The following is a 16,284-nucleotide window of genomic DNA, read 5'->3' as shown; positions in this document are numbered from 1 at the left end:
AGACCAGAGATAATGTCAGAATCTTGTGACTTACACTGACGGTCTCCATCTAGGGAGACCCTGGTGATTATTCATCACTCTTTGTGTATGCTACAAATCCATCTTGCTGTATCTTGTACACAAGGAGATTTTGAAATATTTTGATAAATGCCTTTGTTAAAAATAAAGATGTGATGTGTTTGTCACACTCCCTGTTCTATTAAAATGTGAGGTTAATCAGTTAAACCCCCTTTTTCTGAACCCATAAAAGAATCAGAGATTCTTTTTCCAGGGCTCACAAATAACATTTTGTTACTATTTCATCTTAAGCCCACTTGTCTATAGTTTGGAGAGTTCACCCTCCACCTTTGTAGATATTTGGGAAGCTCTTCTAACTTTGGATTCTCAGTCAGTTCTCAAGGCGTAAGGTCGCCAGTACCCAGTACCACGTGAGGTGCTTTTAGTTACCTTAATGAGCTCTGCAGTGGTTCCCTATTCAGTAATTTATTTTTATATTTTGGGATCTAATTGAATTCACTTGCAACACCAGGCATTTTGTCCTAACCAGTTTCCAGGAATAATAATCTGATGGTGGCTATGCTTGTGGTGAACATGGCACAATGTATAAACTTGTCAAATCACTCAGTGGTACACTTGAAACTAATGTAACATAGTGTGTCAGCTCTACTCAAGTAAACAACCCCCCCCAGATAATCTGTATGGGTAACACCTGCATATTTTCAGATAGAATACATATGGACCACAAAGGGACTCATTTTGTATCATTTTTGGAAGGGGAAAGTACCTCATAAAAGTGTGGTACTATACTAGTAACACTTGTAATGATGCTTTTTTCCTTTTCAAGTGGTCGAACAGCAACTACTTTAGAAGAATAACAAGTCTTTTGTTCTCTTTTGAAAAGCAGTGCTGTTAGTTTGTAATCCAGAACTATGATCTAAAGTATCATATCTGTGGAACCAAATAAATCAGGGATTTGGCTTATTAGATGTCTTGCGTTCTCTTTATTGTCATTTTTATGATTATCACAGTCAGATGCATCCTTGTATATTAAAAAGAAAAGTCCTGTTTCTTCTACTAATACTCAAAACTTCTGACACCGTCCTACAGTTCAGTTGAATTCTGACACTGTCTGTCTGGAGTTAGCATCAGATCCCCCGGGTCAAAGGCCCATTTCCACAAGGCTGAGCCTACTTGAGATGCCGCTTGCAAGTCGTGCTTCCCTAGGTTGCCACTCTTCTGTCCGGCTTGGTTGCCAATCGGGGGTTTCTGTGACCCCCTCCTCAGGTTCAATAATTTGCTCTAACGGCTCATAGAACTCAGGGAAACACTTACTTAATGTTTACTGGTTTATTATAGAATGAAGGGTTTGACCAAAGATATAGGTAACAGCCAGATGAAGAGATCTTCAGGTGGGGTCTGGAGGGTCCCAAGCACAGGAGCTTCTGTCTCCGCGGATTGGGCTGTGCCGCCTGCCCAGCTGTTGATGTGCTCACCAGCTTGGAAGTTTTCCAAGCCCTGTCGTTCAGGGATATTTTATGCAGGCTTCATCAAGTAGGCATCATTGATAATGAACTCCATCTCTGGCCCCTCTCCAATCCCCAGAGAACAGAGGAGGGAGAGGGCTGAAAGTTCCAAGCTTCTAATCATAACTTGATCTTTCTGGTGATCAGCCCCCCACCAGAAGCCATCCAGGAGCTCACCAGGAGCCACCTTATTAGGAAAAAAGATAATCCAATCACTTGGGGAGGTACAAGGGATTTAGGAGCTCTGTGTCAGGAACCAGGGCCAAAGACCAAATATTAGGACAAAAAATTCTCCTAGGACCTTTATCACTTAAGAAATTACAGAGGTTTTAGAATCTCTACCAGGAGTTGGGATAAAGACCAAAATATGTATTTCTTATTATATAACAGTGTTATATCTGTTTATCTGTATTTATATCTGTACCTGTATCTATATCTATCTGTATCTATCTTTGAACACTTTTCTGGTTGTTTCCTTATGGAAAATTCCTAGAAGTGAAATTTTTGGTCAAAGTTTATGTACTTCTTAAAGCCTTTTGCTACACAATGATAAACTTGAGCCCTTCCCACTTGGACACTCCCAGCTGGTTTTAAGATTGCCTCTTTTGTCTCATTGTCATGGGTGTGAATGAACTTGAAATGAATGGCTTAGTTGTCTGGAAAGCTAGCCTGATGAAGTAGCTGGTGATGAAAAATCAGCCTCGGGCATGGGCTATCTGGGAATCACGCCTCAGTTCTTCAAGGATAGGGACCTGGTCTTGCCCTTCTCACAGCTCCACCATCCCGAGCTTTGTGATTTCCAGCAGCTCCCTCATCATAGGTGGAATGGAGTGCTCTTCTCCCTTTTTTAGCTGCCCCTGCCTGCCCCCTCGTTCACGGCCCAGGCCCATTGCTCTTTGCCTCGTTCACGGCCCAGGCCCATTGCTCTTTGGCCCATTCTCCCTTTTTTAGCTGCCCCTGCCCGCCCTCGTTCACGGCCCAGGCCCATTGCTCTTTGTCTCACACCACGCTTCCATCTTCAGGACTCCGGGGATTTGCGCAGACTCGTGGGTTGGCCAACATATAGCTCGCTTGAATCTTGCTTCAGAGCCCTGAAGTGGGGATTCCTCAAAGCAATTCATTTTTCCAGGGTTGGTTAGGACCATGAGTACATCAGTGGGAATGAAAATGGAGTCAATTAGTAACTATGACATTTATATTCATGTGTCCAAATAAAGCTTGAGATGTTTAAAATTCTGTAGGTTAAATTCGTGCATGAATCAAGTCAAGGATTTGGAATATGCATATGCCATTGCTAAAGTTGACTTTTACATTCTCAATTGTTTTGGCAAAGAGAAGGTGTTTCTGTAAGAGAAGCAGATCAAGGACATGAGAATAAAGACTTGGGATTACTGTTTCAAAAAAATGAGCTGGAGTATAGACAACTATAGGCAGTCCCACTTAGGGTATACATGCTCCCCCGAAAGAATCACACCCTATACAACTGTGTTTTTGCTGACCCCACAGAATCAATTATGTCCTGTTATTACATTTAAGGCAACCTTAAGTCTCCCTGTTCTGCATTTCTATCTCAGGAAAGTATTTTTTAAGATGTTGAACAAGAAATTTCTTTCTTTTTTTTTCTTTTTAGAGAGAGAGAGAGAGGTCGCGTGTGCACACGTGCAAGCGGGGTGGGGGGGAGACTTAGGGAGAGAGAGAATCTTAAGCAGGTTCCATGCCCGGCCCGGCGCTGATATGGGGCAGGATCTCATGACCCTGATATCATGACCTGAGCTGAAACAAGAAGTTGGACGCTTTAATTGACTGAGTTATCCCAGTGCCCCATAAATTTCCCTTCTTTCTGTGATTCTCTTTAGATTCTTCCTCATAATCTTAGAAATCAGATTTTGAGATCTGTGGGTATTTCTGTTAGAAAACATTTAATACAAATTCTGAAATGCTGTGCTTTGCTCATCCTTTTAATTTCAGCTGCAGCTGGTAATAGCATCTTCAGATGCCCTGAAGATCCTTTGTGGGGCAGTAATTCCAGGTGCATAATCTGGAAATTTGGTTCCTGGTGGGCACTGTGGGTGCGAGAACACGTTCATGCTTGGGTTGTCCCAGCTGGGACCACAGGCACAGTCTTGTGGCTTTTTTCCCCTCTCCAGCGGTAGCGGCTCTGACCCGCTGCACGGTGGGGTAGCCTTTGAATGCTCAGCTCCTTGGGAAGTGCCGGCGCAGCGAAAGCAGGAATATTCTGGGGTCATTCACGTGAGCCACGGACTGAAGAAGAGTCAGGCTCAGCACCTGTCTGCCTGCCTTCTCCGTGAGGCCACAGAGCTTTCTGAAATAAAATTGGATTGCATTTGCAATGGTTTCTGCAGATAGGAAAATCCTGAGAGGGAAAAACGACACTCGCACTTTTAGAGTAACCTGATGTTGGGAGTCGTTTAAAAATAATCGATGGAATGGCTTATCTTTTAAAACGATCGATTCCCTCCTCTTTCCTTGTGTTTCTGTTCTGTTTGTAGCTGATTCCGCTTCTGTTTCTGTCTTTTCATACAGGCTGAACATATTTTTGACTGGCATGAACCCATTCTACTTCCATGCGGTGAATGTGATTCTGCACTGTCTCGTGACCCTCGTCCTCATGTACACCTGTGACAAAGCTGTCTTCAGGAACCGAGGCCTCGCTTTTGCTACCGCGTTGCTTTTTGCGGTGCATCCTATTCACACAGAGGCGGTGAGTATCATCCGACCTCCGTGAAACCGGAAACTAAGAAAAAAAAAAAAAAGCTAAACTGATCTTTCCCTCCCTTTCAAAACCACGTGAATTCAGAGCTCCACTGAAGTGTTTATCTTTATATATAAATCATTCCGCTTGACAGCTTGTCGTTTTGAATGTTCAAATGGCCTTCACGATTTAACTGCTTTCCCAAATAACCACCGTTATTATTACGTGTCGTCATAAACGGCCACAGTTCTTTATCTGAAGAAAATTTAAGTTCTAATGTGTTTTAAACAGCTCAGGGCATTTTGAGGCACTTATCTTGCTGAGGCATTGTTCCTGATCTACATTTGTATTTTACCTTTTCTCTCTCTGCTTTATATTTATCATATTTATGGTGCTGAATGGTGAGTGCGAGGGGAGGGCTAAAAAGTTAGGCTGACATTCTTCAGGTTAGAAAGACAGATTCACAATAGGGACTTTGAAATAGGTTTCCAGGTTATTTCGTGTGAAGTGTAGTTATTTGGTGGGTGTTGCAGAATTTATTTAAAAAGTATAGAGAGTTCAGATCTGGGTCCTCTTTGAAACATGGACTTAATCAGGCACCGAGAAGGCATTATCAAGTTACCTTGCTTCACGGCTCAGTAACCACAGTTGGTGTATTTTATCCGTATTGCTAGCAGCAGGTGAAGACTTTGCAAGGGGTTCGTGGGCCCCGCGGTTTTAAAGGAATCATTTCGAGAGCTTCAGCTTGCATCTGGACCCTTGCCTATGGTTTCTCTGTCTGAGAACACACCCCGGGGTCAAGGAGTCAAGTTGGTTCTCCTCTCCCTCCTCCCCTCTTCATTGTCATCTCACTGAAAAATAAAAAGGAATGTCTCAGCTACATCAGAATTTTACTCTGCCCCAGGTGTCCCTATCTCTGAGGTACCACATAAAGAAACAATTCATTATATTGGTGTCAGCAGAGCCTCCTTCAGTTGAGGCATCCCAGACCTGGAGTGAGGCTTCATATCACTCTCTGTCTTGGACGTATTTCTGTGAAGAATGGAGCATGGCATTAGAAGTGGGGTTTGGTGGCCTGTGTTGATCTTCTGAATTCAGATGTAAGATGGTTGTCATGGGGATGCATCATAATATGTTCATTTTTGCTGACACAAGAAGCCTGATTTGGCCAATTTGTTTTGTAATGAGGACTGGTTTTACCAGTTAGGCTATATGATGGACGTTTTCCACAAACAGTATTGTAAATCTGCAAGCCCAGGGTTTTGACGCAAATTTATTTGGAGTGAGTGACAAAGAAAAATCATTTTACAAAAAAAATTACATTACTTAAGGTGAATTTTCCAGCCCTTTCTTGAGTATTTTAGACTGAAAAGGTCCTTCTAAGTGGAAGGCTGTAAGTAATAGTTCTTTGGAAAGTCTTGGTGAAGCCGTTTTTTGCTGAGAAACCATGAAAGCAGATGACTCTAATGACAGGTAACTCTCATGATGAGTGTGCTGAAATTATTTGCTTTCAACCAAATTAAAGGAGGATCTGATTGAGTTGTTGGCCGGTAGATCATTAAGCATTATGTAATATGTTGGATCACTATGATTTTGCAGATGACCTTAGTGATCAAAGCATTAAGTCACTGCTGTAACAGCTACTTCCGTCTCACTTATTTATGCGAACATTTCTGTAAAGATGAAAGCTAGGAATGGAGCTGATACTGCATGCTTTTTTATTCTAACCTAAAGTCATATTCAGTCAGTAATTGCACTTATTGAAAAGAGGTGTGGGGCGTCTGGGTGGCTCAATCAGTTAAGCAACCAGCTCTTGATTTTAGCTTAGGTCATGATCTCAGGTCTTGGGATCGAGACCCGCATCGGGCTCTGTGCTTGGCGGGGAGTCTGCTTGAGTTTCTCTCTCGCCCTCTGCCTCTTCTACTCATGCTCTCTCTCTCTCTCTCAAATAAATAAATAAATCTTAAAAAAAAAAAAAAGAAAAACGTGGTACACCTGTGTTATTAAGAAGTGTATTTTTATATCTAAGAGCTGTTTATCATTTTTTTCTAATTTATGATGTATTGAGCAATTGTGTATAATACTAAGTGGGGTAATTTAGTGAGGTAACTTTATAAATGTATTTTTACTACAAAGAGAGAGAAGATGATAAGTAGAATATTTTTAAGCATGACTACACAATACATTAAGAAACAATGCTCAGGGGGAAATAGAATAGAAATAAGAGTTCAAGGGGAATGGGTCTGAAATGTCTGTCATTTAAAGAAGAGCCTGTTCATGTTTATGTAAATGGAAAATAATGAGCTTCAAATTGCAGTGGCACATTTCAGATTCCATTTTGTACATTTAAAACACTAATATTATGGCCTTATTTTAAAATGTCAGTATTTACAATGCATGGCAAGTTAGATCCCTTCAAGTATTTAAAATTATGATGAAAAATTTTAGATATGAATTTTAAAAGATGAGAGAGATACCTAAGTTGTTTTTTTTTAAGATTTTATTTATCTCTCAGAGAGAGAGAGAGCACAAGCAGGAGGAGTGGAGGCAGAGGGAGAAGCAGGCTCCCTGCTGAGCAAGGAGCCTGATGTGGGACTCGATCCCAGGACCCTGGGATCGTGACCCGAGCTGAAGACAGACACTTAACCGACTGAGCCACCCAGGTGTCCCAATACCTAAGTTTTTAATACTCTTTTTGGCTTTCACCTGAAGAGAAATAATCAAGGACTACTACTCCTAGCCATATAGAATATATGACTCCAGGTCAAAGTACGTGGAAAAGATGTGCTTGGAGTGTCTTGAGGAAAATTTTGCAGGAAAGAATACAGGAGTAGGACAATAACAGTCTTAATTCTATGCTTGCAGAGAGGGAGAGCAGAACCTTGGACAGTGGGATCATGAGCTGGTAGAGTTTGGTTGAATTCTAAGAAAAAGGAAAAATCCTGTTGGCAAAGTGACCTTTAAGAAAAGGTTTCAGCAAGCTAATAAAAAAAAAAATCCATGATAGCACAATTATAGGGACAAAGGAGTCTGACAGCTGGACATTTAGGGAAAATTTAAGAGAAACTGTTTGCATTCACAAGGAATGAGAGAAGTATAAGAAGGAGGTGGAGAAATTTATCTTACATAACAGTCTATACTAGGAAGTAAAATCAGGAGACTATTATTCAATTATAGGTATTAGTTTAGGTTTCTAAGGAAGAAGACAGAGAAATAGATAAAAAACATTGTGTTACAGAAGTCTTAGTGATAAATTATTTTTTAAAAAAAGAAAAACTAGATCTTAGTGTGGCTAGAGAGGGAGTCAGAGGGATGTATCTCCCCTTTGCTAAATAAGAACAAAATCAGGGGGTGCCTGGGTGGCACAGCGGTTGGGCGGCTGCCTTCGGCTCAGGGCGTGATCCCGGCGTTGTGGGATCGAGCCCCACGTCAGGCTCCTCCGCTGTGAGCCTGCTTCTTCCTCTCCCACTCCCCCTGCATGTGTTCGCTCTCTCGCTGGCTGTCTCTGTCTCTGTCGAATAAATAGATAGAATCTTTAAAAAAAAAAAACCAAAAAAACAAAATCAGGACCATAAGTAATCCCAGGAAGGATGGAGGATTAACATTTTTTGAGGGAGGAGTTCTGTTTAAACATGTTGACATGATTAAGGATTTGTTTCCTTAATTCTATAATCAACATATTGTAAATGAATACTTGTTTGGTGCCAGGAGGGTATGTGGGTGGATACGGGGTCCCTACCCATAATTTGTTCACAAGCTCCTAAAAAAGCCAAAGAACATACACATAAATACATACAAGACAAAGCAATGTGTTGTAATAAAAAATTATCTCCAATTTAAGTATAAGGAACAAATGCATTTATTTACTCAGTCCTTCAACAGATATTGAAATACAGGAGATACATATTAAGGTGGACCTAGACCTTTCCTCGGTGAAGGCCTTGTGGTTCTTCAAAGGGTTTTCTTTTTTTTTTTTTAAAGATTTTATTTATTCAACAGAGATAGAGACAGCCAGCAAGAGAGGGAACACAAGCAGGGGGAGCGGGAGAGGAAGAAGCAGGCTCATAGTAGAGGAGCCCGATGTGGGGGCTCGATCCCACAACGCCGGGATCACGCCCTGAGCCGAAGGCAGATGCCCAACCACTGTGCCACCCAGGCGCCCCCAAAGGGTTTTCTGACAGTTTATTTTTGGAGCAGTTTGTATGTTTTTTCTAATTCCTGAATCATCAGAAAAATAAGTCAAGAAATTGAGAAAACCAGAAAAAATCATTGTAATTCCCCAGTGGGAATTAAAACTTAGCAATCATCATGGAAACATTATTGGTTGGAAGGAAGGCACCTATGTCCAGTCAAAAGCAAGAGCAGGAAATGCTGACATGTGGAGTTGAAGGTTAAGGTCAACATTTCCAGAACTGGGACAAGAGCACATAGGAGAGAAACAGTCATGATCTAATCAGTCAGTCTGGCTTTCAGCTGTTGCATGTTAACTGTGTGTTTCCCCACCCTGTCTGACACTAATGGGACTCCATCGTGCAGATAGAACAATCAATAACTTGATACATATGGTATACTTTATACAAATCCTATGAATGGTATGCTAAGAAATAATAAGTTTTGGGGGCAAATTAAATTTATTGGTATTTTCCACATGTGATTCTGTTAAGCTTGCTAGGACTTAGATCTGATTGTTACATTGTTTGAATTCTACCCAATGATGTTTGCTCATGTTTTCCATCATTTGAGTGCGTGTTACAGGGTTCAGTTCCCAGGTAATAGCTACCGTCTTGGTGAGGAGAGCCTGCAGCATGAGGCAGAAGTCATGCTATCCATCTGCATGTGTTTTTGGCGAAGTCCTTTGTACTTCCCAACATCCCACAGTTCGGCCTATGTTGTAGAACCAAGCCCGGGAGCTCCAACTTAACATCCCGTATTTGCTTCCCATTGCTCACTCCTGTCCTCTTTCATTTATTTCCTCCATGCTCTCATCACTTTATCCCTTCCCTTCCAGAAACACCTCCCGTGTTTTCAGACTGCTCTTTCCTCTGCCTGGAATGCTTCGGTGGTCCTTCTCTGGCCCTGGATTCACATTCCCCTGTCTTGAGCTTACTGAGCCCTACTTGCTTGCCCTTTAGGTTTTAGTGTTATAACGCCAGCCTTTCCATGAAGCCTTCCAGATTATGCAGTCAAAATCAATCCCTCCATTCTTCTCATGGCAGTGATTTCTCCTCTTTGTGATACACGCAGTTTCCTTGTATCGTATTAATACCCTCCTTTGACTCCCCACCGGATGTTGAACTCCTTGAGGCAGGTCCTGCCTCTCCAGCTGGCACAGTACCTGGCAAATAGGAGGCCCTTGGAAAATGTTTGTTGAGTGGAATAAATCATGCAATTACTGAACATGATGATACTGACTGACTGAATCACGGTGAAAGTGAGACATATAGTAGTTGATGACAAGCACCTTGTTTTTAAGACCTCTAACCCCCTTCCCCAGAGACCCCAGCTCAACAAGGATATCGAGTAGGTGTTCAGTGAACAGTAGGGTGGTTTGGAACTGGCCACAGAATCTTATCAGTGTCAGCACTAACATTTCAACACGCCCTCTGAGCTTCTGCTCCAAGGGACACTACATTCTTTCTATCTGGGCATGTCCAGCTGGCTTCCCAGCAGTGCATACTGGCTGCAATTTGAGAAGTAGGCTTCAGGCGCCTTCAGCACATTCGTTATGCGTGCCTGGCTTGTGACTGCCTTACTCCAGCTTGCTACACCCAGTATCAGCTTGCAAGTCTTGCCATTGTGTGAGTTGGCCGCATCGGTTGTGCTGTGATGAGTGTCCCTCTGGGCCCAGATGTGTGGCCTTATCCCAAGACTCTGTTGCTAGCGAGCTGGGCTCTCTGTTTAACCTTTTGCAGGTGATGCTGAGCTCCCTGGTCAGAGATGCGGTGGTGTAGACGGAACAGATCTGGGCTCACAAGTGATCTGTGCGCAGTTGTTGCTTTCAGACTGGGAGTCTGAGCTGGCTCTTGACACTGAGGTGACACCGTATTGTCACTGCCTGTCTCCCTTGAGTCAGGCAGTCTTCTTGCTTTGGCCCTCAAAATCCTTATAGATTAATGGATCAATGAACAGTGTGTGGTCCAGGCGGCTCCATTAGCTGATACCTTTTAACTCTATACTGCTCATGAAATTCTTTGGCCATATCCAGGTTCCTCTTGGTGTAGATTGGACTAGAATTTTGCTCAGTATGGGACTTACTATCAATCCCTATGCAAGTACATAATTAAATTATCTTCTGTTTATGTTTTTTAACTAATATATTTGATTATTTAATAAAGTTAAATTAAAATACTGTACATGTAAGCCTTAATATAAAAAGATGATTTCTATAAGCCCCACAAGAAAACCTGTCTCAGCACTGAGTCCCACCCCCCCTTCTCTGCAGGGAAAAGGAAGAAAGGACACCCCCATTGAGTGGGCACTTCCTGTATATCATCTCATTAATCACAACAGTGACATGAGGTGGGGGTGTTATGCTTATTTTAAATATAACAAAACGGGGGCGCCTGGGTGGCTCAGTGTGTTAAGCGTCTGCCTTCTGCTCAGGTCACGATCTCAGGGTCCTGGGATCAAGCCGCATATCGGGCTCCCTCCCGGTGGGGAATCTGCTTCTCCCTCTGCTTCTGCCCCCCCCCCCGCCCGAGCTCTCTCTCTCTCAAATAAATCAATAAAATCTTAAAAAATAATAAAGAGAACAAATCCCTGACATTAAAGATAACAAAATCGAGTCTTACTCACGGGGCGAGAGGAGGAGTCTGTATTCAAGCCTTGGAAGGTCCAGCTCCATGCCTGCTTCACTGCCCCTCCTTCATGACTGCAAAGTGTGCTCATTCCATAAGAATAGTTATAGGTATATTTCCCAGAACACTGTGTTCCGCTATTAATTATGATGGATTCTCTAACACACTGTGGACTTCAGGTCCCAGATGGTTTGGGTGATGCAGTTTCCTGTGCCTGAAATGTCAGCCCTGCTCCTTTCCCTTGTGAGCTCTTACTCATCTTTAAGAGCCAGCTCGTACGTGGCCTTCGGTGGAAACAGTCTTTGAATCATACCCCATTTTTTTCCTTTACAGTTTTATTTCTTGAATTTCAAAAAAATAAAGAGAAATGCTCACACATTTTAAGTAGTAGTGGACTAACACAAAGATTTATAAATAGCTGTCTGTGCCCCACCCTCCTCCACTCCAGTCCCTTTCTTAAATAACACTAAAGAAATAATTTTAAACTTCAAAAATATAATGACCATATATATATACTCATTGCCCAGATTCATCAATTTTTAACATTTTGCCACATTTGTTTTGTCATTCTTCCTCTTTTTTCTTTAATATATAAAAATATTATTTGTATTCTGAAGCATTTGAGAGTAGGTTGTATAATTCATGCCTCTTTACCCCTGAATAATTTAGTTGTATATTTCCTAAAACCAAGGCCATTAGTTATTGTTTCTCTTTAGTCTCAAGTTTGGAGCAGTTATCAGTCTTCATTGTCTTTCTGTAATATAATTCACAGCTGTAAATATAATTTAAAACTTATATTTGATATGTATATTATAAAATGTTTACATGGTATTTATTATAACATTGCAATTGATGTGTAATATGGTATTCCAAATGATTATTATATATAATACATATGCGTTATATAATTTATAACCCATGATTTATAAAATCTATATTTTCTAAACTTATTTATTTATATTTTATATTAAATTTTTATAATGTATAAGTACAGACAGTATAACTCTATTGTACGTAAATACATAATATGAAATATGCAAAAATATACAGTATGTAAAATAGAAATACATAATGTGTGCATATGTAATGTATTATGTTAATATACATGTAATATGTAATAATATATGCAGTATTATAATACATTAGATTATAGGAGTTGTGATGTATCTAGTAAATCATGATACAATATAAAAGAGGAGACATTAAAATATTAAAATTTTAATGGTATAAAATAATAATGTAGAATTGTATTTTATACTTTATTAATATAAAATATATGTATTTATATACTTGATAGAGTGTTCCTCACCTTGGGTTTTGTCTGATGTCTTTTCGTGATTATATTCAGGTTATGTTTCCCTGGTTAGAATTTGACAAAAGCGATATTGTGTCCCTCTCAGGGTATCATACGCAGAGACATGCCATATCCATTTGCCCTTTATTGGTAAGGTCAAGTTTGATTCCCCAGTTAAGGTGTAATACATTTTCTCCATAGCATAATTATTCTTTCTACTTTTTTATTTAACAAGTAACTGCTTTGAAGGAAGTGCGTTGAAGCCCTACTAATACTCCATGCTTTATTAACCCCTTATGCCCTAGATTTAGCATCCACTGGTATTTTGTGATGTCTCTTGCTCGTTCTAATCTTGCATCTTTTGGATGCAAAATGACTATTTGCCAGCTGCACTGTTCCCTCCACATTCATTACCTGGATTTGCAATGTAAGGAAGAGCTTTCTATTCTTTCCCATTCACTTGCTTACTGTATTTATGTATGTACTTCTATGTACATTCATTCATCCATCCATCAATATCAGGAAGCACTCATGGAGGTCTGTTTTTTTCCAATGGTTTGTTTTATAATTGTCCTTATTTATTTTGATGTTTAAATGGCCTGATATTTGGTAAGTGGGAGCCCCTTGTCACTGGCTTCTGTGTCCTTTTGACATGTACCTGTCACTTTCTGTGTACTTTCTTACCTCCTAACATGACAAGATGATCTGAGCTGTTCTGATATCTCCTTAGCCTCTGCCCTGAAACTGGCCATTTCTCCAGGGAGCCCACATTCTCTTTAGTGGAGGAATGGTTTGTGGTCAGTGCCAGGATGGCTGTTCGCTACTGGGCTATCTTGCTTTTAGGCTCTTAGAGTGACAGAACTAAGAAACACACACACACGTGCTCACGTGGTGATACTCATTCCTATTTTTACCAGGATTATTGTTTCCTAAACGTATTTTTTCCTAGTCTTGTGTAAATATCCTCGCTCCGTTAGCACTCTGGTACCAAAGACTAGCACAGTCATCGCTCAAAAATATTTTTGAATAAACCAGTAAATGAATAAACCTTGTTGATATGAATTGACCTTCTATAGAGGAAAGGTGAAAAATGAAATTAAGCATGAAAATCTTTTCCCTTCCTTCCTCTTTTTCTCCTTCTATAAACTTATTGTTATATATATGATAACCAGAGGTGGTTACTCCTATGTCAGATTTGAAAAACAATGTGTTTTCTTATTTTATCATACTTTTCATTCATCAAAAAATGAATGCATTTCTGTAACAGTTTTCTGAAAGCCATTTTCTGAGGTCTTTATTTTTTCAAACTTTCTAGGTGGCTGGAATTGTTGGCAGAGCTGATGTGTTAGCATGCCTGCTGTTTCTGTTGGCCTTTCTCTCCTACAATAGGTATGTATGGCTAAGAATGGTCTTCTCTGTGGTTACAATCATGCTTTCCCCTCGGGAATTTCTGTCGTGTGTGTGTGTGTGTGTGTGTGTGTGTGTGTGTGTGTATGTGTGTGTGTTGTGTGGACTTTGAGCATCTATCTGAGAGAGGAGGGAGGCTTCTTGGCAGCAACATGCCCCGAGAGCTTTGTGGAGACCAGCATAGGAATTCCCCCCTTGGCAAATGCAAGGCTACTCTCTCTTCCAGCCGCATTCTGAACCTTGCCGTAGCCTTTTAAAGGAACTGTTCTCCTAGTGCTGGGAAGCTCTTCCTTCTTGATTATTCTTATTTGTCATTTCTTACTGAGCATGGAATTTGAAAGCTCCGAGCCAATATATATTAGGTGTAGTCCTCTCTTCTCTTTGGTCATGATTTGTTTAATTCCTCCTTTTCATTTTGGTCCTAATTTTTTTCCTCTTTATTATCCTCAGTAAAGTAGCTCAGAGCTTAAAATAACAAGGCTGAATTGGAGGTAGTATTTCTCAACTGTGGATTTCTAATTTACACATCCTTTCATCAAAATACATAAGTTCCTTGCTTTGGGATGCTGAAAAGCAATAAAATAATTTCCTATTATATTGCCCTTTCTCCCCAAAGTGCTCACATTCTCACTTGAGTTGTGACATAAGCACATAGGGAAAGGGGCAGGTTATAAAAAGAGAATGGGTATGGGGCAGATGGCTCAGGGGGTGGCCCAGATAAAGGGGACTTGTGAATCATGTCGCTGTACTTCGTGGAGGCATGCCTGGTTAGGGATTTGTGAACGTTGATCTTTGGATGAGTTCATTGACTGGCCATCTTTCAGAGCCCATTGACTCCGAGGATACAATTCTATACAATTCTAAACAAGTGGTTCTCAATATGGGGCAGTTATGCTCTTCCCCTGGGGACATTTGGCGATGTCTGGAGACACTTTTGCTTGTCCTTAAGTGGAAAGGTGCTATTGGCATTTAGTAAAAAGAGACCAAGGGTCCTACAACGTACAGGACAACCCTTACAACAAAACATCATTTTCCCCAAAATGTCTGTAGTCCTCAGACCGAGAAACCCTGTTATAAACCTGTTTAGACTTCGGATGACCAAGAATGAAAAGAATTAATTCTTCCGAAATTTTGGTTTAACGAGTGGAGCCTTTTCTTTGTACAGGTTTCTCCCTGCTGTCCGACAGTGGAGCATTTCTAGGAACACCTTTTGTCAGCTAAAATGGCCTCAAGTGAAGAAACAGTGGCCATTAATTGATATGGAAAAATTGGGGGCATTCCCAGACCCCAAAAACAACTTCTCTCAGGCTTTTTCTGACACCTCAGAACACATCTTGCTAATGGATGCATAGAATAAATGGTGGTAAAGCAGAGTTGCTCACAGTTCCGAGCTCTGGAGGCTGGGTCCGAGGTGCTGAGTGAGGCCCTGGGGATGAGCTGATTGGCGGGCCGCCCTGCTGCTTGGGCCACGCACCGCTGCTGTACGGCTCCTGCAGAACAGACACTGAGCGCTGTTTTCGCTTTGCACCTTCTTTCATCAAAGAAGAAATCCTCTTCGGGTTTCTTCCTGTTAGAGAAAACAGGTACTCACGTAGGTCTTTCATAAAAGTGAAGTGGGCCGTAACGTGCCCTTGTGGAAAGTGGGGGGTCCCTGTCTAGCACTTGTCTCCTAGGCCTGGCTTTGGGACGCAGCACTGCATTGCCAGTCATCTGAAATAGTATTGTGAAAAATCTTAAAAATAGATACCCACATTCACCCGTGAATTCTTTTCTGTTTACTCAGGTATTAGAACAAGAGTAACAGTTGCCTTTTAGTTTAAACTTCCTCTCTGGGGCTTTTTCTGTGTGGTGGGTACAGTCGGGAACACGAGGAGGCCAGCGTTGTGTCCCTCTGTCTCTGCGTGATAGTGAGCCGTGGGATTACAGTTTCTATCGTGCATGTCGTTCTCACTCTTAGCAATTGAAGCTACAGACCAGCTTCAGAGAAAAATGCGTATCCACTGCAAATTTGGTCGGTAATTTTAGGTCATTGTTCTAAGACATAGCAATACAACTAAGGTGTCATAACCACAGAAATATTGGCCTTTATTTCAGAGGAGTGGGGGCAGATGGGGGTAGCACCTATTCAGGGAATAGTGATGGTTTTCGGTGCGGGCGGATTCTGTGTTGTAAGGTGAAAAAGGCCTTATAGCTCCAGAAGATTTTTGAAATTCCTGCTGGAAATTAAACTGAGAAAAAAAATTTACCTAATACATTGCCTTGGAAAATAAATTTTAAAATACCAATTAACCAGAAGAAAAGAAAAAGGCCAAAACGTCTGTATTTTCATCACCGAGGAAATGAAGATTATATTTCTGTATATATATCTGTATCCACTGACTGACTTGTGTACAGAAGCGTGTGAAACACCTTCACCAAAATAACAATAATGATGATAACCACTTCACATGTAATCAGTCATTTATTTAATTCTGCCTACAACACTGCGATCCTATTTCATACATGAGGGAACTGAGAGGCAGAGAGAGGCATAGTAGCCTACCCCCATAA

At 41.1% G+C, this 16,284-nt stretch overlaps 1 protein-coding gene across 1 annotated transcript in view; it reads left to right on the top strand.

Annotated features, from left to right (window-relative positions):
• Positions 1-16,284, top strand: part of TMTC1 (transmembrane O-mannosyltransferase targeting cadherins 1) — a 274,127-nt gene that overhangs the window by 15,627 nt on the left and 242,216 nt on the right. The window contains exons 2-3 of the mRNA XM_034646018.1: positions 4,068-4,245; positions 13,643-13,716. Coding sequence (XP_034501909.1) covers positions 4,068-4,245; positions 13,643-13,716 — 252 coding nt within the window. The remainder of the gene's footprint in view (positions 1-4,067; positions 4,246-13,642; positions 13,717-16,284) is intronic.

This window comes from Ailuropoda melanoleuca, chromosome 16, assembly GCF_002007445.2.
Source record: "Ailuropoda melanoleuca isolate Jingjing chromosome 16, ASM200744v2, whole genome shotgun sequence".
In the NCBI taxonomy this organism is placed as follows: domain Eukaryota; kingdom Metazoa; phylum Chordata; class Mammalia; order Carnivora; family Ursidae; genus Ailuropoda; species Ailuropoda melanoleuca.
This window is presented reverse-complemented; position numbering and strand designations above follow the sequence as displayed.